The sequence below is a fragment of the Motacilla alba genome, chromosome 2, assembly GCF_015832195.1.
Source record: "Motacilla alba alba isolate MOTALB_02 chromosome 2, Motacilla_alba_V1.0_pri, whole genome shotgun sequence".
In the NCBI taxonomy this organism is placed as follows: Eukaryota; Metazoa; Chordata; class Aves; order Passeriformes; family Motacillidae; genus Motacilla; species Motacilla alba.
Window position 1 is genome coordinate 57,048,938 of NC_052017.1, and position 27,304 is coordinate 57,076,241.

The window sequence follows — 27,304 nt, forward strand, 5'->3', positions numbered from 1 at the left end:
AATCAAATCTCTCTTGCAAAGATGTGTCACACAATTCCAATTCAGCAATATTTAATTCAACTCCTGCAAAACTTTTATTTAAAAAAAAATCCTCATTTTTTTCCACATCTCCAGCTTTCTTCAACAAACAGCAGTTTGATCTGAAATTTTTTACCATGCAGAGGTACTCTCGCAAACCTGGTGAGGAATTCAGATGTGTTGTGAAATAGACCATGGCTTGGAACTATTAAGAATGCTAATGTCAGGTCCATCAACTGTGGCATTAAAGCTATTGCATAGGCTGTTGACTGATCTGGTGATGCAAGTAGCGGATAATGCACACTTGGAGCTGAACACATCCAGCCTGTGTTTCACTGCACAGAGAGGTGTGGGGCACTACCTCTGAAAAAACAAGTGTGGTTTCACAGTGTTTTGTACAGCCAGCCTGATGTTTTCATATGCACAAATACATGATAGAATCCTGAAATGCCACTGTGAGACACTACATGGAAAACACCAAAAAGAGATCAGGGAGAGAGAAATTAAGCAAGCCCTGTAACCCTGTCAAGAGATTTGAAATAGCACAGTAGGAAATCCATAGGAGTGCAAATCCCTTTCATCCCATACAGTTATCCCTTGTTACATAGCTGGTTTTGGCTATGGCCTTTCAAGCTGTGAAGGCCTAGACATTTCTCTGCAGAAATTAGAAGTTTGCCTGGGTATAATATGAGAATTAATAATTCTGAGTTATCTAAAATGGAAATTAGACTGCCAGATATGTTTCACTAATGATCCTTTTAAAGTCAGAACAGCATTTTCAGAAAAATTATTTCCTCACAAATGTAGGTCAGTCACTGTATTTCACTGATCAGATAACTGAAATATCTTAACCTACTTTAAGGAGTTCAAATTTAAACTTACTTCCAAAGGCATCCATTGCAAAGTGATATGTGTCTGTGTGACTTTGTATTCTGTGTATGTTACACATAAATGTATGTTTTATATATGTATATATATATCTATACCTATACATTCATAACTCCAATTTAGCATGACATTCCAAATATTGTCATAAAATCAAAACATATAAAATATAAACCATCAGTTCAGTAGCCCTTGATTACTTCTAATTACTTTTAATTACAGTTCAACCCAAATCTTCATGCTGCCCTGCCATATTGCCCAATGTTTTATTGATTTGCAAGTGAGCAAGAGATGCTAATGCATTCATATACAATACATCTTGACGTGCTTTATTTGGTTTTCTATTTAAGTGCTTAGCCAATCCATGCAGCAATAGGAACACATGTAATATGTTAATGTGAGTGTAGGTCACAATTCCCTACTCTTGCAAATGATTCTCATCTTCCTGGAAATACACATGCTATGTTCCTAAATGCAGATGGTATTAATCAGAAAGGACTGAAATTTTTACAACAGGGTTTTACCATTTTTGTCAACATGGTTTTTTGTTCAGTATTAATTAAAAATAGGCAAAATAAGGACAGTGCTTGCCAAACTAGAAATAGAAGAAATGTAAATCTACAATTTCTACACGATTCTGCTTTAAACACTTACTCATAAATATACCCATTGCCAAGGGATTTATGATGCACTCACCATTAAACAAAGTCCAATTTTTATACAGCAACCATTCACTCATTCTAATGAACCATGACTCTTAAATTCTACCCTTGTTTCTAACATGAGAAACCAGAGGATGTCTAGTAAGGGTGAAGAGAGTAGCATTGCAGAATTGTCTACAGTGTACTATCTACTTTGAGGTTGTTGCATATGATGATGGTCCTTCTAAGAACTTTTGAACTAGAACAGAATACAATTCAGAGTGCAAAAACCTAAGTTCACAGAATATTGAAAATATGAGCTTGTTTGGTAGTCCTTGAAGCTGAACCAACAGAGGACACAGACAGTATCTAACCCACCACTGACTCCCATCTCAGGAGCAGTAATGACTGTGGAGAGCAGTGTGGCATCATGGGTCTGATCACAGAACCACAGAATGGCTTGGGGTGGAAGGGATGTTAAACATCTACTTTTAACCACTGCAGTGGGCAGGGAGACCTTTCACTCGACCAGGTTGCTCAGAACCCCATCAAAACTGTATTTGAACACTTCTGGGAATTGTCCTAGTTTTGTTCAGTACAGGGTTAACTTCTTGCAGTAGCTGGGAGCGGGGCATGGCTGAGGGGGGCATGGCCAGGACCCAAATGTTATTTGATACCACCTCCTGTCATTGCCAGGGGAAGGGGAAAGGGACTCTGGCTTCACATGAGAAACATGGTGGGTGAAACAGTTCAGTAATGGGTTTTTTTGCATTAAATTATTTCTTTGTCTTATGCGTTTTGCTACTAATACTGTTGCTGTTCATTTTCTTAACTCATTGCTGTTTCCAGTAAATTGTTCTTAGCTCAACTTGTGATCTCTGCTTTGTGTGCCTCACATTGGAGGAAGGGGGAAGGGGAGCAACTTGTGGTCTTTTTAGTGGACGTACTAAGTTGGAGAGTACCATTCCTAAACCATGACAGGCATCTACAGCTTCCCTAGCAATTTTGTTCCAGTCTTACCACCCTTACAGTAAAGAATTTCTTCCTAAGATCTAATATAAACCGGCCTTTCTTCAGTTTAAAGCCATTGCCCCTTGTCCTATCACTCCATCTTTCTTGAAGGCTCTGTTAAGGAACTGGAAGGCTGAAATTAGTTTACCCCTCTTCTCCAATCCCAACTTTCTCAGCCTTTGCATAGGAGACATGCTCTATCCCTCTAATCATCTTGGTGGCCTCCTCTGGACTCCCTCAAAGGTCGATATCCTTCCTGTGCTGGGGACTCCAGAGCTGGGTGTTGTTCTGTAGGTGAAGTTTCACCAGAGCAGAGCAGAGAAGCAGAATCACCTCCCTTGACATACTGGACACACTGCTTTTGATGCAGCCGAGGATAGTCTGCTCTGCCCTGCTCACCCTGCTATTATCAGCACCAGTGTGGCCAGTCTGCAAGGGGAATGACAGTTCATTTTAATTACTGAACTGTATGGCCAGCACACAGTCAAACATACATACACAGCACAGGGTCACTTAGTGATGATTATGGGCAAAATTATTTGGTTCACCAAACCTATAATTTCCTGCTATTTAATACGCAGAACCATAACTGCATCTAGTTTTTGCTGCTGTGGTAGATCAAAGTGCAAGATTTGCCACAGCCTGACAAAATTCCAAGGACTTTCATTGACAGATGATCGCACTATGATGTAGAGAGAAGAGGAAAAGAGAAAAAAAGGAAGGGAGCGGGAAGTAATTTCCAAAACCTGATACTAGGAGTATGGATATCAGTAAAATACCTAGGAAAAAGCTCCATCAAAACCAACACTGAACATTGTATTTAAAAACATGTCTTTAAGAAAAAACTGGATGTGGCACTCAGTCCCATGGTTTAGTTGAGGTGTGAGGGCATGGCTTGCACTCAATGATCTTAAAGGTCTCTTCCTATCTAGTGATTCTTTGATTCTGGGATTCACCCAATACTAGGCATGGTGAAGCAAGCACAAAATTATGAGTGGGTAATAGGCCATAAAATAAGAGTTTCTTTGATAGTTACATGTACCATATTCTTGACCATAATCTCCATGGTAACTGTGATATGAAACTAGATATCCAAACACGTATGCAAAGAATACTGACACACAGAGAAAGTACAGCTTCCTGTGCTCTAAGACATGAGTAAAGATCTCCCTCAGCTGTTGTGTGCAATTTAAATACCTGAGGTGAGGTTCACTTCATTCCAAACAGAAAACCAGCAGAGCACTACAGTCGTCCCCTAAATCAGATGGTTTATTGGATACTTCCCTTACACTACCCAGTTTGAGATCAGCCTTCCTTCTTTCTGCTACAGTCCTCCTACACTCTATTTGGCCTCACTTTCTGGTGCATAAATCTTTGTATTTAGGCAGCTGTAACCATTTTTTGAGCTCCAAAGGGAAGTTCTTTTCCTGGAACAGATAAGTGCCAGAGAGATAAACATGCAGCAAACCCTTCAGTGAAACTATCAGTGCTCTGCTGAAATGCTCACTGCCAAAAGCATACCTTCAGAGGAAGGTGAGGGAAATGGTGTCACGATGACTGATAAAAAAACTAAAAAAGAATTATTTCCAAAAAATACAGGAAGCTTTTAATTAGATGGAACAGTTCCTTCCTTCTGTGAAATCAGTTCCATTCTACATGTACATATATTTACCTTAAGGAAACATGGACATATTAATGATACAAATACCATGATAATTTGTTATCAGGGTATTTGCCTTAATAATTACCGTTTGCAACCAAGCACAATAATAAGACATTTATCTGTGAGGAGGCAGAGATATCTAGGAAGAGTCAAGGATCATCTTTCTGGTTTTCACCAACACACCGCCCAGTTCAACAAAATTCTGATGTACATCTTTGGTGGGGAATTTTTAAAATTTCTTTCATTAAATTTAGTTTTTTGGGCAACAGTGCTGAAGAGGTATCAAAATAAGGAGAGCAGGTTTTTGTGGGGATTGTTTTTTCTATCTGATTAAGGTCTCTTCTTCTGACCTTCTCTTCCCCTTTTATTTTTCTTCCTGGCATTTATTTGCATAGGGGTTACTAAATGAGGGGTGGTGCTGTATAAAGTTGAGTGGGACACAACTAAGGAACAGCCTCTATTTATTTTAAAATAATCTACAATCCATGTTGTCTTTCCTCTCTCATAGCTTGAGAAACCTTCTCTTTCAGGAGCATACAGGTTCTAATGCTGCTTCCAAGTGGAGTCAAATAAAATTCTAGAATAAATTTTTCTCTTTTTCTAAAGGGAAAACATTTTCATGCCAACTTAACTCATCCAGACCTTCAGTTCCCACCATAGTGTCTGACTTTTTAGCACAAAACCTTAGCATGTACTTCTCATAATCTGTGTCTTCTGTCCATTGTTAATGCTCTGGAAATCCCTGGCCTTGATGCTGTATTGCTTGTGCTCATCAGTGTCATTAAGAACAAAAGAATAAGCTGTGCAGTAGCAATCACATGATAGCCCTGTCACAACTCCTCCTGGTAGAAAAGATTGTACTTATCTGTGTGATTCTGTTTGATAAAATATTTCTTTCCTTTCTGTATGACCGCATCAGAAAAAAATATATTATTCTTGCTACTTAGCATATATTCAGGGAAAAAAATTTCTTTAAAAATATTTTCAGTGTACTAATTCAGTGCATTCTGGGCATATTTGATAAATAATTACAATCAAACACGGAGCTAAAGTCGCTGGAACTATGGGGGTAAGTGTACTCTGGATCAGGGAATAAAGGTAAATGCTTCATTATGCAAAGCATAATACCTTTCTCTCCTGTTCCAATAGGATCTCATAATTAATGAAGCACCTATTACTATGTTTTTACTATCACTGCCTGAGCAAACAGTTGCTCAATTATGCTGGTACCATTTCAGTGTACATGTCTGATTGTTTGATACCAAGGTTCCCTGTCTTGACCTTTGAAAGACAACATCTTAACTATAGTCTAATAATTAACAAAGGCCAATCACAAACTCAGTAGTTGCACAGCGCACAGCCGGTGCTCATGTTCACATTAAGGGAATCACTAGCCTGTGGTGCTTACAGAGACACCTGTGGAGACTGCAGTGTGGCCCAAATGGCAATGCAGCATATACCCAATTTCAAAAATTGATGCCAAGAGTTAAAGGCTTAATTCTACCAAGGTCATGGGGAGTTGCATGATGAGGTATCTTTTGGATGTTTTGGCCTAATCGAATTCCACAGGCAAAGCATCTGCAATCTGCAGTCCTGAAAGGCACTCCTGACACAGCTGGAGCATTATTGTAACACAGCTTCTGTGGCACAAGGGTATCTACCTCAGGTGCAAGTAGGAAGACCAACTTTTTTTTGGCATGGAACAGGAAGAGTTGGACCTCCTTCTGCAGTGGAAAGGCAATCAAATCCATTTGTCAGAGTTTAACCACCTTTGCTCTGTTGTGTCCATTATATGCCCTCTGTAATGGGACACTGGACCATCTCTATCTTCATCCATTTGTTGGATGGGACACAGCTTTTATGTGTCCCTTCTGATGCGGAGTCTGAGAAATAGCAAGTGATTCCTGAGCTGACATTTATCAAATGAATAAAAAAGTGATTTCCTGCCTATTCTTGGCATTTGCTTCCATGTGAACCAGTTTCCATCATTATCCAAGGTTTTCTAATCGTCTGCTAGTAAAGACCTGATTATGGGGAAGTTGTATGAACCAGCTGAAAGCAGTCAGCCATATGCTGACTTGGGTGCAAAAACACTCACGCCATTGGGTGCCTAATTGTCTCAAGATCTTGTAGGGGGTGGCCTTAACCTGTGCCTTGCTGTCTAAGTCTCATTGAATATATGAATAATGCAGTATTCAATATATGATGTAATCAGTGTCATGTCTTAATTTATTTCTAAAGGGATATTTAGCCTTCATAAGAGTGACTGGAGGACACTTTTACAAATTTATTCTTAAATGTTTTGTACATTTACTGACTAGTTTGGAGATAAAACCTGAGCAGGGGTCTGCCTCTCTGTAAGAAAGGAACCAAAGAATTTGTTTGAAGACTCAGAAATTAAAATACTTTAATCCATGAAACACTGCAAGCAATCAGAAGAGCAATTATTGAAATTTGTACTTTACTTTTCCTTAGGCTTTTCTAGTCAAAATCCATGACACAGAAAACATTCCTACAGGAGGTCACAGAGCCTAGTCCTTTATAATTTTCTACAGATTTTCCAATGTGCTAGTCCTGTGTTAATCACCATCTGAGCAGTGTGTATGAACAGAGTGAAATCAACATTTGTACTGAGGGAAGAAAATAAATGAAGACAATAGCTAATGGGTTGTTTCTTTCTCCAATCACCTTGCAGGGTAGGGGGAGGAGAGGAGATAAATATGGAAAGGGGGAATCAAAGTAAGAAAAAGTGAGGAGGAAGAAAGATTAACAAACCAACAAACAAACAAACATCTAAAGAAAGCAAGAAATTGATGGATAGACAGATAGAAAATAATGAGAACACAGTGGAGGCTCTAAACCCGTGCGAACTAACTTCATTTGAGGCAGCTGTCTTAACAAATAAGCTGAAGCTTTCACCTCACTTAAAATTAACAAAAAGATGAAGTAACTGTTTCAAATTTACTAACAAGTACACATAATTAAAACCACCTTCTAATCTAGGTCATTGTTTTGTATAGTACTTGGATATGCATGAATGCATTTGGTGCAGAAATCAGGAAGAGTTATGCAAATATAGCTGAGGACAAGGTCTGCTTCATTTCCCAAAACTACTATGCCTAAAAGATCTCTTTATTTGCACAAGAAAAATAAGAATAAAGTTACCACAGTTTTTACCATGTTCTCTAAATCTTACCAAGACTAATCACACTGCAAGTACTGGAAATACATTACCCAAAGCACAATTAGAAAGTCACTCAAAGAGAGTGTTTTATCTCTCTTTTGGTCTTGACTTTTAATCTATCATATTTTAGTCTATCATTAAAGTCCAGTTGAGTCAATTTATACACCGCTCATACGCTACATTGATTGCACCATATAAGAAGAGTAGAATTTATACACTGTCTGTTGGTGCTGTAGTAATATTTAATTGGCCATACAAAAGCCAAGCTTGTAATGCTGTTATCACATGGAGTAGTATGTCACAAAAAGGCAGAACAACAACAAAGGATTCAGAGCCCAAAAGCTGAAAATGCTGCTGCTTACCACAAACAATTAAATTGTTCAAAGAGGATGTTAGTCAAGTGATGTATAAGTGCACATGGAGATTGTGAAAAAGGTCATTTACACAATCACCTCTTTCTCACAGAAAGTATACACGTTGAATTCAGTAACAATGCATACACTTCTTCACAGCCAAAGCCCAAAAACATCCTGTTAACCAAAGAAATCCCCCTTTCCACAACTGAATGGCAATCAAAAGCTGTTTTGAGATTCAGCAGTGATCTCCCAACAGACAGGAGCAGCAAAGCACACTGCACTGAGAAGGAGCTGTGTGTCAGTCCCTGGCTGGGTGATAAAGGGAGGCTACTGCTACAGCACACAAGGAACTCTGACAGGTCTCTTATATCACACCAGTCATATTTACAGCCCAAACCTCACTTACAAGTGCAGTTGTACCATATATTTCCATGCCTTTCAAATAGTCCAGATCTGAATTAAGACAATAGTGGTATGTTTTCATGGGGGTAATATGATTTTGAAACTAACATGCTGAAGTGTGAAATGATCTTCCAGCAGACAGACAAATGCTTCTGCTTGAGAGAACAGTGTTTATGAAACAGCAGGCCCTTTGGTTGTCCTGGAAACTATATTTGTAAAGGACTGTAACTTATATTGTCCTGGAGGCTTTTAACACTTGCATTAAAGCTTTGGAGGACAAGAACTGTCAGAGAATATTTATTCAGAAAAAACCCAAACTTCACTAAAAGAATGTTGAATGATCTACTTTTTTTCCCCCAGTAATTGATAAATGATCTTTCAAGAAGCAAACCAAAAAACCTCAAGAAGTTTGATATGTTTGCAGAAAGTCACAAGCAACCAACTAAGGATATTACAGCTGCTAGCCAGGGTTACACAAAGAACTTCAACCCAAATAGAAGGCAAAAAAAATTCATAAAAGGAATAACAAGAGTTTAAATATTTTCAGCATTTTATGCTTACTGCTTTTCAGTAATGACTCTCAGGTTGCATCCAGAAACCTCCATCATATTACGACATAATCTGTAATCATATATTTAAGAAGATCTCCTTAGAAATAAGATGCAGAAAGCTAAAATTAAACATTTTATTTCAAATACTTAGTGACAAAATGGTCTTTGTTTTAGGCCCAGAAGAGCTTTTTCTTTTTCCAAGAACTGTGAAAAAACCCCAGCCCTTCAACTATTATCAGAGGTTCACAAACTTACCTTGTACAAAACACCTTGCAGAAAGCCCCAGAACATTTCTTATTGTTTTCTGAACTTAAAAACCATTTATAAGGCAGTCTTGATGCTTTTATTTAAGCAAACCCACCACTAAAGTTACTGGGTGAAATGCTTATTGCAGAATGAAGCAGAACAGTCAGAGAGATACTATCTGATTTTTCTCATTTCTGCATCAATTTCTCTTCTTGAAAAATTTAAGGAATGGAAGCTGCCCCAAGATGAATCCTCTTTTGAGGGTTTTGCACAAGCAAGAGTTGAGGACAAAATGCAGAAATTTAAATATAATATATAATAATTTTATATAATATAGTATAATATAATATAATATAATATAATATAATATAATATAATATAATATAATATAATATATTTATATAATATATTTATATAATATAAATTATAGCATTATATTATAATTATGATATAATTATATATTATAATATTGTATATTATAATATTGTAATATTATAATATTATATTATATATTGTATTGTATATTGTATATTATATATTATATAGTGTAAAATTATATAATATATAATAATTTAAATATAATATATAATTAATTATATATTATAAACACTCTGAAAAATGTATCAAAAAGAGAGACCTTCCCCTGGTCATAGAGATGCTTAGAGATGAGTAGAGGGAAAATTTTTATGAAGTTTGTGCAAGAACACTAACAAGGAAAAGAGACAGACAGAATGAGAAATTGAGAGTCCTCTGACCCATTTCCTTTGGGAGAGAAAAGCTGAATGAGGAAAGAGAAAAAATAAAAACCAGGCAGGATACATCTTTCAGTAACTTTCAGAATAAATGTGCTTTGTCTTCGTGTAGGTGATTGCGCACTACAGACCACTTGCAATAATCAAATGTATTATTCGAATAGCAGAAAGCAAGCACAGTGAAATTTGCACAAATGAAATCACACAAAGAGAGGAAAATTGTATTGTTTTCATAATATTTTATAAAAAAGTCACTTCTATTCCTCACATCATAAACTTTTTATATATTTTTGATCATTTTGATCTTAGTGCTAAAGTATGCTTCAACCATGTGCTGCCAAGCATACTGACACAGGTAAAGGTCTATAATGTACATGGCAAAGTTCTTCTAACTCACAAGATTTGTGAAGCTGCTCCTGGGAATTATAATCTGTTAGCAATGGACTACAGAGCAGTCTGCCTCTTCTTTTTTGTTTCACTAACCAGTGACTCTCTCAAGCTTCCTCTCAAGTACACCTATCTTTTATCCACTTCTTATATGTTGTGGAACAAAATGAAGCCCAAATCCTCTGCAGACAAACCAGTGTACTGCCTCCAAAATGCCTGCTAATAATTCTTAAGAAATGGCAAACAGAAAATAAAATAATGAGCATGTAAGGGCTATTTGAATGTTCAGATTTTCCATTGCTTAGTGTACGTTTCTTACCATTATTATAATTAAACTACAATATGCTCTGGCATAATGCCATTCATCTTTATCACACTTCTATCTTGTACAGAATTATAATAGCCATTAAAATGTACAAATTATGGATGTTTTGTTCTAAAATCAAGAAGTTTTGAATTTATTCAAAAACATATTTGTAATTTGCAAGGAACAAAAAAATTAAATTAAACAAATCCTATTGGTTTTGGAAAATATATAGATGAATAGCTCTTCTTACTTGTGTACAATCATGTCATCGCTTTGGGTAAACAAATTCAACCTTTTGTTTATATCTTATGCAGTTAATAACAAAGTCACTGAAGCAAATACATTGAAAAAAAAAAATAAGTGGCTCATAAACATGCTCCATTTAACTGTAACATGAAACTACTCACTCTTTTATGAACATCCTGCCCCGAGTCATGCAGACCAGAGGAAAAGCTTCATCTCGGAGTAATTGAAAAGAAAACATGACAGTATAACAGCCCAGAGGAAACGGAAATATTTTAAAGTATTCCTTGAGGCATTATGATGCCTAAGAGGAAGTCGTTACTTATTAAATTCTTGTCCCTGTCAACTGCAGCTGAAGTCAGGACACTTCCAACTTAATCTGACTGACCTCTGAATTTTGGAAAATCATCTCACTTCTCTTCCTCTTAGCCTTCTTCCCATTCTTTGCTATATCTAGCAGAGCAATATGAATTGCCTGTTACTTGTGCGCTTGGACTGCAAGTAGTGAGTTGAGAAGCTCATCAGAGTTGACACTTGTAGATATTACCATAACATCAATTATTAAACAATAATAAGATATAGGGAATTTCAGCCTAGAATTTGATATGTAAGGTTTGTGAGCAATCCAAAACCTTACGGTTTGTGTTAGTGTTTTCTCAGCCACAATGAGAAAACAGTCATTGGGAAAGAAGCACCTTAAGCAAGTAGATCTTTCCTGAAACACAACTGCAAACTAAGACTAGTTTCAGGATATGGTACCAGTGCCTTTTGTAGCACTGCATCAGTAATTTTCAGCAAGCACTCTTTTGTGCTTTCAATGAATTTACTGCAAGACATCTTTATTTGAACACATTCAACAATATTACTATGCAAGACCTCTTCCTGAAACACATTGCAAGACAAATTTAAATAGATTGTAAATCTTCAGCTCCTGATGTGACTGGATGCAACAGTGCTGAAAAGCATAGATTATCACAGGGTATCATCTTGCTATCAAAATTAAGGCTTTCTTTGAGGGTCTGCTTTGTAACTCAGGTATTGAGAACGAAATATAGCGAAAGCAATAGTATAAGATAGAATCTGCCTATTTTGTATGGGGAGAAGATAGTTTCTGTCCCTTCTGAAAGAAACAACATATTTACATAACATTTCCAAGCTAACATACAAAGCCAATTGATTTCTCATATCAAAATTCCATATAGTATCTTTGGTACTCGATACCAGGTGCATTACCTGCTCCGGAACTAATGTATTCCATGACTCTTTCACCAGCCAACATGCTGGTTATAAATGATCCACTTCATTATGGACACTGATGCAATTTTTGAAGTTTTGAGGCATTTAAAGAATACCTAGCAGGAATCCAAATTGTTTAAATAACTTTATTTGCTTCTAACCATTTTTAAATGCAACTTCTTTTTTTCTGTATAATTCATCAAATTTGTTCCTCTATGTCCTGGGGTGACACTGTATAGACATAGTTTCAGGGGGGATCCTTGAATTGCTTTTCAAGTGTTTTTGAAACATAAGAAAATAGTATTTTTGGTCCTTAACAGTAATTTATGTTTTCAACTTGCTTAATAAGATTTGGAACTTAAGCTTAGAGCTGTTCCAGGATCCATCAAAGAAAGTCATTGTTTTAACACCTATACTAAATCAACCAACATTTAGCTATAACACCAGTTTTAAGTATTTTCCAAAAATCCATATCTAAATAAAGGCACATATGATTAGGAATAAAGTGAAAAGCTGCATTGACAGAAGATGTAATGAGGCTAACGCTATTCCTGCTGAAGTTCATGCAGCAGTAAAGACAATGTGGCTGTTATTACATGGGAACCTAAACTGACAGAACAGTAAAAAAAATTTCTGGACCTTTTTTTTTTCACTAGTTGTTCATTCCTATTCCCAATCTCTTCACGCCAGCACAGAAGTCCACGCAGGTGACAACTTTGGAAAGCATCCATCTGAAAGGCCGTCCTACTGGCTGGTTTTAATTCACATTAGCAGCTTTCCACTCCACTCAGTGCAGGCATTCAACTGTTATTGCATGGTGAAAACTGGTGAATAAGGGGGTGTACCCACATGCATGAGACTACTTTTTTTTGTGGTAATGATGATTTAAAATATTGATTCATAGTAAAATTAGTCTGTTAAAAGCTGGTTTCTGGAAACTCATAAAGAAACAGCTGGCTTTTTAACTATTGTTTAACCCAAATCACTCATCCATGAGACTTCCTTCCTACTACACCCTAGATTATCTGATATTCCTGGAGTCTGGGCAAAGTCTAGACACTGTATTTCACTGTTAGAGATTTCTGATTCCTATTCAAAGGACGTTACTTAAGCACCACATGTCGTCACACCTACTAATGGTTTCCAAGTTTATTATTCAGGACATAAACAGCAGATGTGATGACATCACCAGTTACCACCAGGCTTCACGACCTCTCCTCATCTGTGTGTTAGCGCTTTAATGCCACTTTATCATCCACGCAGAGATGAAGTTGCAACATAGAAGGCTGCATTGACAAAATATACCTGGCTGTGTTACAGAGTTTCAAAACTCACACCACTAAGCTTGACTGACACATTCCCAAAAGCTGGCCTTAAGTGGGGCAGTACAGAGTGCAACCCATCCTTAGGAAAGGTACAGGCACAACTGACGTAGAATAGGAGTGACTTCACAGTGCAGAAAGTGAGGACACCAAGGTCTGTCACTATGTCTCTCCTCTTCTGAATGTAAAGAATTGAGCTGCAGTTTTCTGGAGTAAGAGACAATGTATAACCTGGAGCTCCTGTTCTGTTTGCATACACTGTAAAACTGGCACAGTTTGTACATGGAGCACCCAACACTACAACAGTGTGCTTCAGATGCTGAAAGCATCATCAACAGGCTGGTGCAAAATGCAGTTTGTTTCTTGTCTTTAGCATTATGTTTTACCAACACTGACATTTCAATGTGTCCAGGGACTAAATTAATCCTCAAAATGGATAGTGGAACCAAACTGCTGCTTACTAGTTGTTAAATGGACATCTACTAGCCATTTACGTGTCAGTAACTTCTTCTTGATGAGAATTTCCTCCATTCTTTGTGTACCAGACTAATTCATTTAGTGAGGGCAGGAGAGGAGTAAGAAATGAAGCACGAGAAAGCTAACTAGATCCTACTTTTCCTATGGTACTCCTTTGTCACACGAAATTCCCCAAAGTTTAACCCAGAAACTGCTCAGGCTGATAATACCAGTCAGCATCTACAATTGTTAATATTGCAATAGCTATGTCATATGGTGATATAGTATTATGTCCAGGCCACAAGTAGACCTCTGACATCTACACCATTCCTAAGAATGTTTTCAACTGGAGATGTTTTAACCAACTCTGAAAACAACCAAGATATTTTCAGATGTTACAGAGAGAAATATTTCTCTTGAGGATTAGTAATCTGACCCCTAATGGCTTTCCCTTCTTCTACTCCCATACAGCTGATCTCGTGCCATCTTTTGAACTACTATACCTTCTTGTTTCCAGACAGCTTAAGCATTACTTGAAGAAAAAACCCACACCCTCTAAATACTCTGCATTTATTGCCATGTTACAAAGAATTAGCTCATACTGCACCCAGTGTCTTCTTACATGTTGCACTGCTGGCATTTGCTGACAAGTCAAAGCCCGTGGGTTTCCTTGGGACTGATTTAGGGTCAATGTGGCTTTGATACTGTAAGAATAATGATATTTACCCAACATGTTAAGAATCAAATATGGCAGCAGACCCTATAATGCACTAGAAGTAGGATTGCCTCACTTTCTGTTGTTATACATGCTACTTGTAGGTGCAGAGGTCCTGTGAACTTCCATTACAATTTCACATAAGACGTACCTATTACCTCATAAGCAATCTTCGCAAAACAACATTCATGTTTGCCCACAGACCAAGGAAACAACTTTAAGTTTACCTGGCTTGCTGAGTTACCAACAGCAATGGTATATAAATAACTCACATTCTCATATCAGAAACTGGACTAGTGGCATCAGTCATTCTTACACATTCTGGTAGATCATCAAAATAACTTTAGATACTAAAGGAACTTGAACTTTACACACCTAAATCTGAAATATGGCTCTAAAGAAGAAAAGACTATTCCCTCATACACCTCCACTCTTGAACCCCTTAGCTGCAATAAGGAAGAAAAAAAAAATCTCTTTTCCAAGGTTTGTACCATTGAATAGAGCCATCTCCTTTTAGGATTGCACACAGTAAGATCACTGTAACTCAGCAGCATATCAGCTTTGGAAATGCATTTTTTAAAAAATTACAACTTCAGAAAACGGTTTTCAGCTGTACAAAGTAGCTGTAAATCCTTCATTTTTCAGGTTTTTTTCTATTTTATGGGTGGAATCGCAGCAACTATCACACACAAGGGAAAAGGAGCTGAGATACCTGATATATCCCTGTGAGGATAATTTCTTTGAGAATGTTAGGTAATGGTTTATTTATATGTCACATCCTTACTTTTAAAGAGGACCAGAAAGTCTTAGTAAACTTCAAAGACATCTTCAGGGGCATGTAAAATGTTTTGTAGGAAAGACAATTTCTCCCTACTTTAGGTATTACATCTTCATCCCAAGAGAATGAAGAATCTTTATGATCAGTAGCTAAGCCCAGTTTTTCAGTATACAATTGTGCTGAAGAAATGGGACTTTGCAAATGATGGCAAAGAGATTTGGAATAAAGGTGCATGACTGCAGACTCACTAATAGAGAAGAGAGACTAGGTCTTGGGGCTGAATATTGTGTACCTTTAGGAGAATTAGGAAAGCTCATCCTCCTTTCCGCAGTAATCTGCCTCCCAGAATGAATGTTCTCTGTTTTGCATCTGGTTGATGCTCCTTTTTGAGGGAAATTCAGTAAAGACTACTGCACCAAAACTGCAGTAATCAGCAAAAACCTGACAGGGACTGGTTGCAAAAAAGCATCAGCAGGAAAAGAAAAAAAATGAGCAAGCGAAAAAAAAAAATTATAACATCCTCTGATGATACACTAGAACAACTACAAAAATATCAGTTAAGGATAGACACTAATTCATAGCTTTACAAGTGGACATTGCCCATTTCAGTACTTCTGTTCATCCCAGCTGTAAAATATAAACTGTTAATTTTTTCAGAGTATTTTTCTAAGACTCAAGAGTAAGAAAAGTACATTTTTCATTGCCAACAGGCAAGCTAAGAAAATCCAGAAAATTATGCCCACTTTTTCCTCTTAAACATCACTATCCTTTTCAGTGATGGATACTCCAGAAACTATTATAAGAAGAATATGCAGTCTCAGGTAGAAAATCACACTGCTCTCCCACCAAAGCTATTTCAGCCGTTGTGTTAACATTATCAGTATTGTGAAGTGCAGTTTAGAATAGGAAACCCCCTTCAGGCTGTGGTCTCTTCAAAGGCAAAAGATAGACTAATGTTTTTAATAGTGCAAGCGAGAAGAAATGGACTATTGATAAAGCAGTTTATTTTGACTCACAGATGAAGCAAATTAACTCAGCTGCAATCTCCTCAATCTACTGCTGCCTAAAATAGAGAGAGCTGCATGGAGAAGGACAAATAAGCTGCTGTAATCTTTCCATCTGGGGGAACTCGAGCAGCTATCATTCACCACTGTCATTTACATAACTGGTAGAGTAAAGAGGAAACTCACATGCTGAACATGGAGATAGTGCTCAGTTGGTTTCTCTGTTTTGAAAAGCATCATTATTCCTTATATTTTAACGCATAGGAATGACAGAGCATTCATCATAGCTAATCCAACTATGAACTTAAAATAGGGTTCAACTCCCAAAGTCCCTGCAGTGACAGCTGATTTACACTAAACTAGCACGGATCAGCAGAGAGATCAGCACAACAGCTTGCAGGGTGGAGTACCAGGAATCACACAGGACATTAATGACGGGTAATCCTCACTTTCCAGAGCATAGCAACACAGCTCTGGGATCCATAATACCAGGTGAGAGTATCACTCAAATCTTTGACAGCCATAACAGCAGTGACCAGGATTCTGCAGAGCAGACTCCAGAGACAACCTGCAACAGTGGAAATTTGATTCTGGTAGAGCTTCTGTCTCTTGTGTGCTTGTTTGGTCAGAACTTTACACTGCCATTACTACTTCTATGTTGTTTCACAAACAAGCAGATATTGACTTTCTATATAGTTCCCATTAAATGATGTACCTGCTTAGTTAAAACATCCTGGGAAGAAATTATTACAGGCAAGGAGAATTTTTGACACATCAGATGAATTTCCCTGAAATCCACTGAGATGGTTTTTGGCATTTAAAAGTGAAATGAGGTTCAGTCCAACATCCTCCACCTTTGAATGAACAGAGATAAATTTAACCCAAAATTATTTTTGCTACATTGTATTTTATACAGATTAAGAGAAAGAAAGAAAGAAAGAAAGAAAGAAAGAAAGAAAGAAAGAAAGAAAGAAAGAAAGAAAGAAAGAAAGGTCCTTAAAAAGCACAGGCCTCTTTTCAACTTCTTGTGAACAAATTTTGTAACTCCTGCTCAAGCAAAATATTCTTTTTCAGCCTGATGATACTCAAATTAAGGATATATTTTATGTATATCTCTTTTTAAAATTCTGTTTATTTGTGTTATTTCATTTCCTAATTTTGTGTGGATGGATAATTGCTTTCATCTTCTAAGAGGTAATCATAAGCAGATTTATGGCAATTGACAAACATTTCTACATTGTAGTGTTTGAATGAGTAAACTATGAAAAAAACCACAACAGCCAAGTTAAGCACTCCTTAATTTTATGTGCTCACCACTGTAAAAAGTTAATTACTTCTAGGCAGTTGTACTGGAGCATGCACAAACATTTGAACCCAACAATTAATATCTTGCTCCAGAACAAATATATGAAAGGTGATGTAAAAGTGAAATATTGCTCTATAACATTTTTCATACTAGCCACACATTTCTTGCAACACACATGTCTGGATGAAAAAGAATATCTGTAGTTCCTGAACCACAGCTAAAGAAGTAACCGTCTTTCTTGAGGGTTTTTTGGCACTTTATTGCTCACGTTAGAGCCACACACTAGATCGACACTTCTGGCATTTTTCACTATTTCAAATACTGATGGAGAAAACAGCTTTTCTGTATATGTAAAGTCCTTTGTGATTTTCTTTCAGTAATGAGCTCATGTGGTAAATTCATGCAGAATATAAACAGCTGGACAAAGCAGTAACTTTGTTGTTTCCTCATATTCCTCTAGGTATGTATCTTAAAAATTTGAAGCAAAGCAAATTTCTTCCATGAAAAGTTCCCCCAGAGGAAGAAAGTAAGAAAGAAAATCATATATTTTGGAAATTTAAAAAACGGGAAAAAAAAAAGGATTCCATTCTACTCATTGATAGTCTCTCATCCATCCATCATAAACCGCCAAAGACAAAGCTCAGCTCAATAACTTGAATCAGTCTCTTCTGCTGGCACTCTTTCCTCACCTACCCAACAGCAAGGGTCTTACAGGAGTTAATACTGCCTGAGTTCTTCCTGTCATAAAACACAAACATTTCAAGTCCTAGATGAAATTTTCTTACAGCATTATGAATTAATCAGAACATGAAGTCTGTGTGAGGACATGTCTTTTCTACATTCATAATAGACTTTCAAACAATTAGTCTTGACACCACCAAGAACTTACAAAGAACAAGAAACAATGCTTTTCTGGGTCATCTCTGGTGTTCCATACATGCCACCTGCATTTAGTTATGTTTGTACCACTTTACGGTAACACAGAAAAGAGATGTAAAGCCAGGAATATATGGCCTTTTGCATCTGAGAAAGTTAAGGACAATAATTAACCATGATAGATAGAAAACATTATTTTATGCTAGCTAATGTTTTCTGGAATGGCAAGAGAAGAAATGCACTGCATCTAAACTGACAAAATGAGATAAGATACTAGAAAGAACATTTCTGTCCTAGTTCGTAAGGCCCATGTACAGACAAGCACACATTCAGGGCTGTGCTTAAAGGAGATGAAAAGAAATTGAAATCTGCACTACCTAGTTGTTATACTACACTGGTTCTGTCTAGAAAAGCATTGCACTATGCTAATGACCAGGGAAAACAAAATGGGGAAAATACTTAGAAGCCTGAATGTCAGAACATATCAAGAGCAACTACTCCCTATAATTACATTTTCTCTTAGGAGTTTAGCTCTGAATATATCCAAAATTACATATTCAGGAAAAAAGAAATTAAGGCAGGAAGGAGTAGAAACCCTTGATAATTTATCCCATAGAACCAGCAAAAGTCTTTAACCCCAAATTAGCAGCCCCTGAGCTCAGAGCTGCACAAACACGGAACACTTTGTGAAAACTACTTTTCCACACAGTAAGCATGTAAATTAAATACAGTCCATAATGACTAATATTGCATGCAACGTTTTGCTATAAACTACGGTCTAGGCAACAACATTTTACCATTTTGAAATTAAAACATCCTTGGGCTCACTTTAATAACAATAAAATAACAGCAGTAGCAATACATGTGGAGACAGTCTAAACCAAACACATTAAAAAGGAATGCAACAGTATGGCCCTGTATTGCCATTGCTCTTACTGTATTGCCACTGGTATATAAAAAAGCTGTAAGTTATCCACTAACTTTGCAAAGTCTCCAGACTGACACATGTCAGAATTTTTCTGGGCTAAAAGTTTAGTTTCTCGGGCTGAACTTTTTGTTTAAATTCTGTGCACATTGTTTTACCTGGTTTAAACATTTTTCCCTAGTTGACCAGATTTCTCTAGTTCATTTATGTTAGTTTTGCTTATCTTTGTATGTTAGCTCAATAGTTTTATGACTAAAACATAACGCTATACTATGCAGAAATGTAGGCCTATGGAAACACAGTATAGACCTTGAGAAGGGGAGACACAGGAGATGTTGTGGAGTACAAGCATGAGATTACAAAGGTGCAGCATAGGAGATAACACCTATAGCTATAAGAAAGACTCCCCCATGCTCAGTTAAAGAAATGTGAACATGGAGATAACCAGATCTGGTATTAGCTGAAACAAAGGAAACAAAGAAAAATTATTTAACATACATAAAAGAAAACTATTTTAAAAATTTGGATGAAACATGGAGCTGTAGAACAATAACAGAAGAGAAATTAATATATCAACATTAGCATGAACATCCCCTTCCTTCCTGTAAAAGACTCCAGATGCTGCCAATGTAGACAACACTTCCAGCAGAATGAAAGACACAACCCTCAGAACTTGGAGAAGCAGGAGAAGGGAGAGACTAACATCAAAGAAAGTGGGCAGTAACTGAGTGTATAACAGTATTAGCTTGTTTTTTAATTATTATTTTAAAATATATTTTTGAATAGAAGCCCTCTTTTTCTTCAGTAATGATGGGATCTTGCCTATTAATAACAACTAAACTTCTCAGATAAACTGTTATTAACTATGTCTCCAAGTCATATGATTCTTGTCAAGGCTTCTTGTTTCTCAAGCATGCAGAACCATCAGCATGCTGGTAATTTTTGGAAACCCGCAAAGAGTAGCAATGTCAGCAATCTGCAGATTCAGGAAGCCAAAAGCATACTAATCTCTATGTGGAAAAAGATCCTGAACTCTACATTCCATTAAAAATCCTACACTTCAGCCTCTAGATAAAATGACTCTGGTCAAGACCTGGCAAAGCCTATGCCACAAATTAAGATACTTTGATTAGAAAGGAATAAAAAACCCCAAAACCACTCCAACTTTTAACAATCTTTCAATATGGACTAAATATGAAATGCAAATTAGAGTTACACACAGATATTGAGAAACTCTAAAAACAGTGTTCCCTGTCTTTGGAAAGAGAGGGAAATAGTGAATTCAAATGGATTATTAGTGGATAGGTGTGTCTGAATTCTAGAGAATAGTATAGATAATAGAATTCTGGAGATATTCTTGATACTAGTATTTGAAAAGCATCACAACTAGTAGAGTCCCTCACCAGTGTTTTATGTGCATGAAGGACAAAACCAGAATTTTGCACTGAATAATAATGACAATGGAGCTGAGCTGTCTTTGATTCACAAGCCCTTTTATCAGGCTACTAGACTCTGCCTTCTGTGTGAGAGACAAAGGTGTGGAGATTAACAGTTCTGTCAGTGATGTGTTCATTAATTTTCTTTTAAACACTAGCATAAATACGATTAACTTTGGCATAACAATTCCTTGTGATATTCTATAATACTATCATACTAACCTGCAAATACTTAAGATTATAAAATAAACTTTTAGGTAATAATATAATATTTAAAATAAATTATACCAATTTCTCCCCATTATCCTTTACACAGTCTATCTAATCCCAACTAAGATTTTTGGTACTTGCTGAATCAATAAAAGTGCCATCATACATATAAATAAGTATATGCATAAAATCAGTTTTAAATGCAGGCAAAAAAAAAAAACCCAAAAAACAAACAAACAAAAAAAACCCACCCACAAACTCAAACGAACTAACTGAAACCTACAATTGTTTCACCACACTTCTGAAAAAAAATTTGTGTTAGTTTATGAGAGCTCCATTCTTTCTTCTGCTCTTTGTTACTCATTCTGTAATTCTGGGTTTTTTTCTGAAAGATTTGCTCTTTCACAAAGACTTCTGTGATGTGTTAGGGTACTTTGGTGGTGTATGATTTGGTTTTCAATTTTCTGGAAATAAAAATATTTTTTTTTAAAAAGGGAACTAAAATATTTAAAGAGCCAAAAAAAGTTATTTAATGGTAAGACATGAAACGGTGCATATGCCACCACTGAGTAATTTCTATGAGCAGCCTTTGCCTTCCTTACCCCATCTGGTCCTCATGTGTCTAACACCCACTCACTGCATTACAATAAAAATTATATTAAGATCCTTCAGGCAGGGTTCTGTATTTTTGTAATGGCTCTGTAGCACCTAGCATATATCTGGAATCTGTAGAGGGGAAAAAAAGAAGAAAGAAAAAAGGAGACAAAAGTCCAAGTTTTTAAAACTTCATTTGTAGGTTCAGCCACCTGTGGATACATTGTCATCTTATATGGCAGGAGCATTTTGTTCCATGATTCTGAACTAACATGATCAATATGCTATTGGTTATATACACCACCTATGTCCTTATCACAATGTCAGATAAGACATGCAATATCAGCTGTGAAGTCAGCATGTCTTTGACATGATCCCAAATGGGATCAAGGTTGCCTCCAAGTACTTTGCATATTTTTTAGACTGCACTTATTTATTTACATATATATATATATATATATAGGGCATATTAGTAGATTGGAACCCTTCATTTAATGAACAAAACACTTACTGAGTGGAAAGATTAAGCTCAAGTTCTGTCATATTACTCCCCTGACTCTCATTACCTCCCTGTACTTGCTTTCCTGCTCTCCTTTTATGTCTCGCCTCTGGCATGGCATGGCATGGCATGGCATGGCATGGCATGGCATGGCATGGCATGGCATGATCTCCACAGACAATACTGTGCTGTCAGAAAACTATTGCTTGCAAATTAAATGTGCTTTACTCAATAGAAGTCATTACAAACTTCTGCCAAAATGAGCAGAAGTATGTAGAGAATTTCTTACTTTGTAATCTTTACTATGTAGAGAATTTGTACATTTAAAAGATAGCAAGTCTTAAGCACACCACGGGGCACACTCAGGTTCTGATCTGTCAGTATTGAAGTTAGTGACGCTTTTGGCATTTAAAGATTTGCAGATGGATATTCCTCAGACTTTGTGAAATAGAAGATGCACATCTTAAAGGTCACTTTGGGAAAAATCCCTTAACTTAGCTATGCCTGTTTTTTAAGGGGTTGAACTTGAAACAATATGAACTATTTGGTTGTGCTGACCAATTTCCAGTTTAACATCAATGGAAGATTACTAGATCTGCAGTCTCCTAAAGCTCAGGCTAAACAAAAATAAAATTTATTCCATAATTGGTTCCCTGCCTGAATCACAAAAAAATCAAAGAGATCTTTAACAGAATACTAATCTCAGTGAATGGTGCAGGCATTTCTGCATTTTCAGACACTTCAGATACCTGTTCAAAGTTTTAAATTCATCCACTTGGTTGGGGCTAGGGAGCAAGGAGTTGGGAGAGAGAGCAGAACCTCTCATGCTATTGCAGCTCTGCACAGAGCAGTCCTGCTTCCCTGACATATCAACTGCATGCTATGTCTGCAAGCACAAGGGCCATCATGATAATATATGGTGTCTGGGAAGCAGATCCCAGTCACAAGGAGAAGTCCACTCTAGCCCTCACAGAAAAGGCTCAGCTACTCTCAGGCCAAGCAAATAAAATTCAGATGATGCAGCCTTCACGTATCTTTAAACTTCCAACCATTGCAAAGTTGTTCTTTGGAAAAACAAAAAAAACCTTCTTTGTAAGGGAAAAGTCCCTTCCAGACATGGAGATGGCCTTCAAATCAGAAGACTTATTCCTTGCCAATATGCCACAAATCAGCATGCATTTCTGTGTGTCACAAGTTCACAGACCAGTTCTATTGCCTGACTCTGAGCTGGTTTCTGCTTCCTGTTATCAGTAAAGCATACTGCTTTGGGGACTGCTTACAAACCACTGAAATTACTCTGGTTGGGCGAAATGGTGATGAAGAAGAAACATAGATATGTTACATCAGATGTTTGTCAACTATTTCTATGCATTTTCAAGCCAGCTTCTTGCCTGATGAATAACTGAGTTAAACTAGTGTGAAGGGATAGAGCCAGAAGATTTTTTCCTTTCAAAATGTTTTACATTCACAGCCTTGGTTAGATAATTTAGTGAGCAGACATTACTGTCATCTTCTTTATGTTACTCATGTAGAGGAGCAGATGCCACACTGAGCTGAAGCTTGGCATCAAGGAAAGTCTGCCTGTGTGTCAGGGTAGCCTGGATAGCCTGGACTCCCATAAGTACCAATTGGTATTTCAGTAAAAAGAGCTATCTTCAGCCCTATTCAGAAAGAATATTCTTGTGTTTTTAACATCCTTCCAGATGCTTTTTAGGAAGGCTTCTCTCAGCGCCCCAGCATATTATCAGCTCTCCCTCTCATGGAAAGTCTAAATCGCATATTTAAAAATAGACCATCAGATTATCTGGGTAAATCATAAAGCTCAGCTTATCTCTCTCTTCCCCTTCAAAATATACAATTTATTTTGTACACCAGCTCAGCAGCGTGAAGCCATCAATAATCCTGTTTGTCTCAGTAACCCCACTCAGTGATTGTCCCTGTGTATCTCTATTCTGTGCATGCATGTCATGCTGGGGTGTGTGTGTCTGTGTGAGCACTGAAGAAGGATCCAGGAATTTACAGTTCTGGGCACAAAGGTGTACAATCCTGATGTATTTATGCCCATGTCAACTGTGTACATCCTAGCATCACAACACTTATGGAGAATAATACCAGGATTTTGCAGAAGTAATGTACTAAATACTTCAATTATGCATTAAATTGTTGTTTAACACCAATTTGGAGGACAGAAGCCGTGTGCTTCTCCTGAGGGCACGCACAGTCAATGCGTGCAAGAAAAGACACAAAAATTTTTCAACTCCTCTCTCCCAGCGGTTCACATGCACCAGATAATAGAGCCTTCAGTGGCAAACCCCGACTGCCAGCCCACACGTTTCCTATACGCGCATCTCCTCATCCTCCTCCCGCTGCCAGTGCGGCCCATCAGGCCACGAGAGCCGGAGAAAGCCTTGCAGGGATATAAATAGCTCCTCGGGGGGGGGGGGGGGGGGGGGGGGGGAGGGGAGAGTGCAGCAGCACGTTTCTAAAGATGCTTGCTGCAGAGGGAGGTTTTGTTGAATTAATTCAGAGGGGAAGGGGAATCGCTAGGAAGTTCACTGCCACAGCAGGTAATGTCTGCAGAAAGAGAGCAGCAGTTGCCCTGGGGAAGCTGAAGAGGGAATGCCCCGCTTTCTGGGAGAGCAGCGAGGCGGGGTTCCCATTTCGAGTGTCCCACCTATTTGAAATAGTTTTCTCAGAGCCCCCTACCACCCCCTGCCCCGCACCCCCCGCAGATGGGCTGTGTATAGGCACGAACAGCCCACGCCTGACACAGACAGCGAGGATACGAACCGACTCGGTGAAGGTGTTATTACCACACGCAGTTTATTGTCTGTGCCAAGTTTGTGCAGAGCCAGGCGATGTTGCTGGTGCACACTGTGTTACACTGACTGTGCATTCGGTGCTCTGAACTTGCCCCATTAGCGGGGCACGGTAGCGCTGCCTTCCCTGCCCTGTGTCCGGTTTTCCTTGGAGAGACAAAGTCGAGAGGTTCCGTCTCCCCAGAGCCGCCCTATCCCCCCCTGCCACCCGGAAACTTTCGGGAACTACAGGCACGCCTGAGGCACAGGTGCGCGCTCCTGTGCCCCTTCCCGGCCGGACACAGGCGGGGCACTCAGCCGCCGCGGCCCGGGGCCGCTTCGCGCCTCTCCGCTCTCCCTCCCCCCGGCGGGCCGGCACCGCGCGGCTCTGCAGCGCTGCAGCGCCCGGCCCGGCCCGGCCTCTCTCACCGTCCTCCAGAGCCTCTGCCGCTTGGCACTGACGGAGGTGGCGGTGACGATGAGGTGCGACACGGACACCACCAGCCCGAAGACGATGGCCAGCAGCGTCCGGACGGGAAGCAGCGAGTAGGAGACGAAGGTTACCAGCATGAGCTGCCACATGCCCTGCTCGGGGGCGCTGGGCGGCTCCATGCCGTAGGCGCCGAGAGAGAAGGGGCAGCAGAGGAAGGAGAAGGTGAAGCTGAAGAGCAAGGTGAGCTTGACGATCTGCTGCAGCTGGGTGACCTGCAGGTACTTGACATTGGTGACGATGAAAAGGGAGAGGAAGATGATACAGTGCACCGGGTGCGAACCTTTGGAGATGGTCAGGCTGGGGCCGGAGAGCAGCTCCACCAGGGCTAGGCTGGCGGTGAGCACGATGAGGACGGCCAGCGCCTTGAGGGTGGACGTCTGCTCCAGCTTCAGGTTGTAGCTCTGGAAGAGAGCCTCCAGCTCTTTGCAGTCAAACTCGTCCTCGCAGGCGATGGCATCCAGCAGCAGCAAGGGAGGGGGGTCCCCTAACCCGGCTCCCGCTCCCGACGCCGCGGCAGCCGGCGGAGAGCAGCAGCAGTGGCAGCACTTCTTCCTCTTGGTCTTGACTTTCTGAAACGGTATTTCCTCCATGTCAGTGCCATTCATAAACCCGGGGAAGAAATGCTCCTCCAGGTGTCCCCCGCTGCCGCTCTGCCGCCTCGCTGTTCATACAAGAGAGGGGGGCTGCGCGCAGGAGCCGCGGCCGCTCGCCCGCCGGCAGCCCCCGTCGCTCCGCGGGCGCGGGTCCCGGGCGCACCGCCAGCCTCCGTCCGCAACCCGGGCCGGCAGCCGCCCCCTCCGCTACCACCCAGGAGCCGGGGGTGGCTGGGACGGCGGGAGGAGAGTCTCACTCGCGTTAATGTGCCAACCTTCCTGCCTGCAGTCTCGCTTTCCCCTCCACCCTCCTCCTCCTACTCCTCCTCCTCCCCTGGTGCTCCAGGGATGCTAATCTCCTAATGACACCAAAACACCATCCAAAGGTTTGGAATCAAACAGAGGGAGGGGTGGGGGCAAAGGGTGGGCGGAAGCTCAGAAAAGGGGATACAGGGATAATCAACAGGCGGCTTTCCCTTCAGATAACGCTATTTTGGGGAGCGGCAGCTACAGAGGAAAGCAAACGGGCTCCCGTAAGGTGGGAAATATTAAAAAATAAAATCGCGACTAGGGAAAAAATAATTAATGCGAGCCAAGGAGGTGAAGGAAAAGTGCTGCAGAGGGGTCGGAAAGAAAGCAGCGGGCAGAGAATGGGAGGGCGATCCCCTTCCCAGGTCCGAGAGCATCTCACCGAAGCTGGGGATTGAGAGGCGCCTGCGCGCCGATCGCTTGGGAAGCCGGACACGTCCCCACCGGGGTTCCGCGACTCGGGAGCGGCCGAGGGGCCCGCCGCCCCTACAAAGCGCCCGGCGTTCCCCCTGCCGGCCACCGGGGCTCGCCCGGCCCTCCGGGTGCGTCCAGCATCGGCCATGGCCGTGCTGCCCGCCTGCCCGGCAGCTATTCATATACGTATAGATACATAGATACATATAGATAGAGATACACACACACATATACATACATACATACATACATATAAATGTGTGTGCGCGCGCGCGTGTGTGTATATAAAAATATGCAAAATCTACATATAAAGACGCCGAAGTACATGTAAATATGAATAAATTTGAAAATATGTAAATGTATGTGTGTATATATATATAAATCCTGCTTCCTTTCAGAAATAAAGTCATATCTGACTGAATATATATTCTGATGTTTCTTGTTTTTGCCTAGCGGGCGAAAGTGTAGTGAATGAGAAAATTTTCAAGAAAACACACTTCTGCGAGCACTTCTGCCTGTCTGGTAATACAAATCAGTCAGTGGCTGTGGAGGATTACTCTTATGACAGGAGTTGAATATCACCCCACTCAAAATTGTACTTCATGCCTTATCAGGAACTTGAATGTTTTGTTTAAAAAAAAAAGCCTCTAGTTCTGCCTATAATGCTGCTATCAGATACTATTACCAAGTTGTC

The 27,304-nt window shown here is 39.4% G+C and overlaps 1 protein-coding gene across 4 annotated transcripts in view; it reads right to left on the minus strand.

Annotated features, from left to right (window-relative positions):
• The window catches only part of ADCY1 (adenylate cyclase 1), a 161,521-nt gene extending 135,258 nt beyond the window's left edge, over positions 1-26,263 (minus strand). The window contains exon 1 of one of the 4 annotated variants that reach the window (XR_005259798.1): positions 25,231-26,263. Coding sequence is in view for 3 of the 4 variants with exons in the window: in XM_038162996.1 (XP_038018924.1) it covers positions 25,231-25,899 (669 nt within the window). In the remaining variant the exon portion in view is untranslated. Of the gene's footprint in view, positions 1-14,282; positions 21,961-25,230 lie in introns of those variants that run through there. The other 3 variants (XM_038162996.1, XM_038163022.1, XM_038163044.1) reach the window with 3 other exon arrangements.
• Between the last annotated feature and the right edge of the window lie 1,041 nt (positions 26,264-27,304).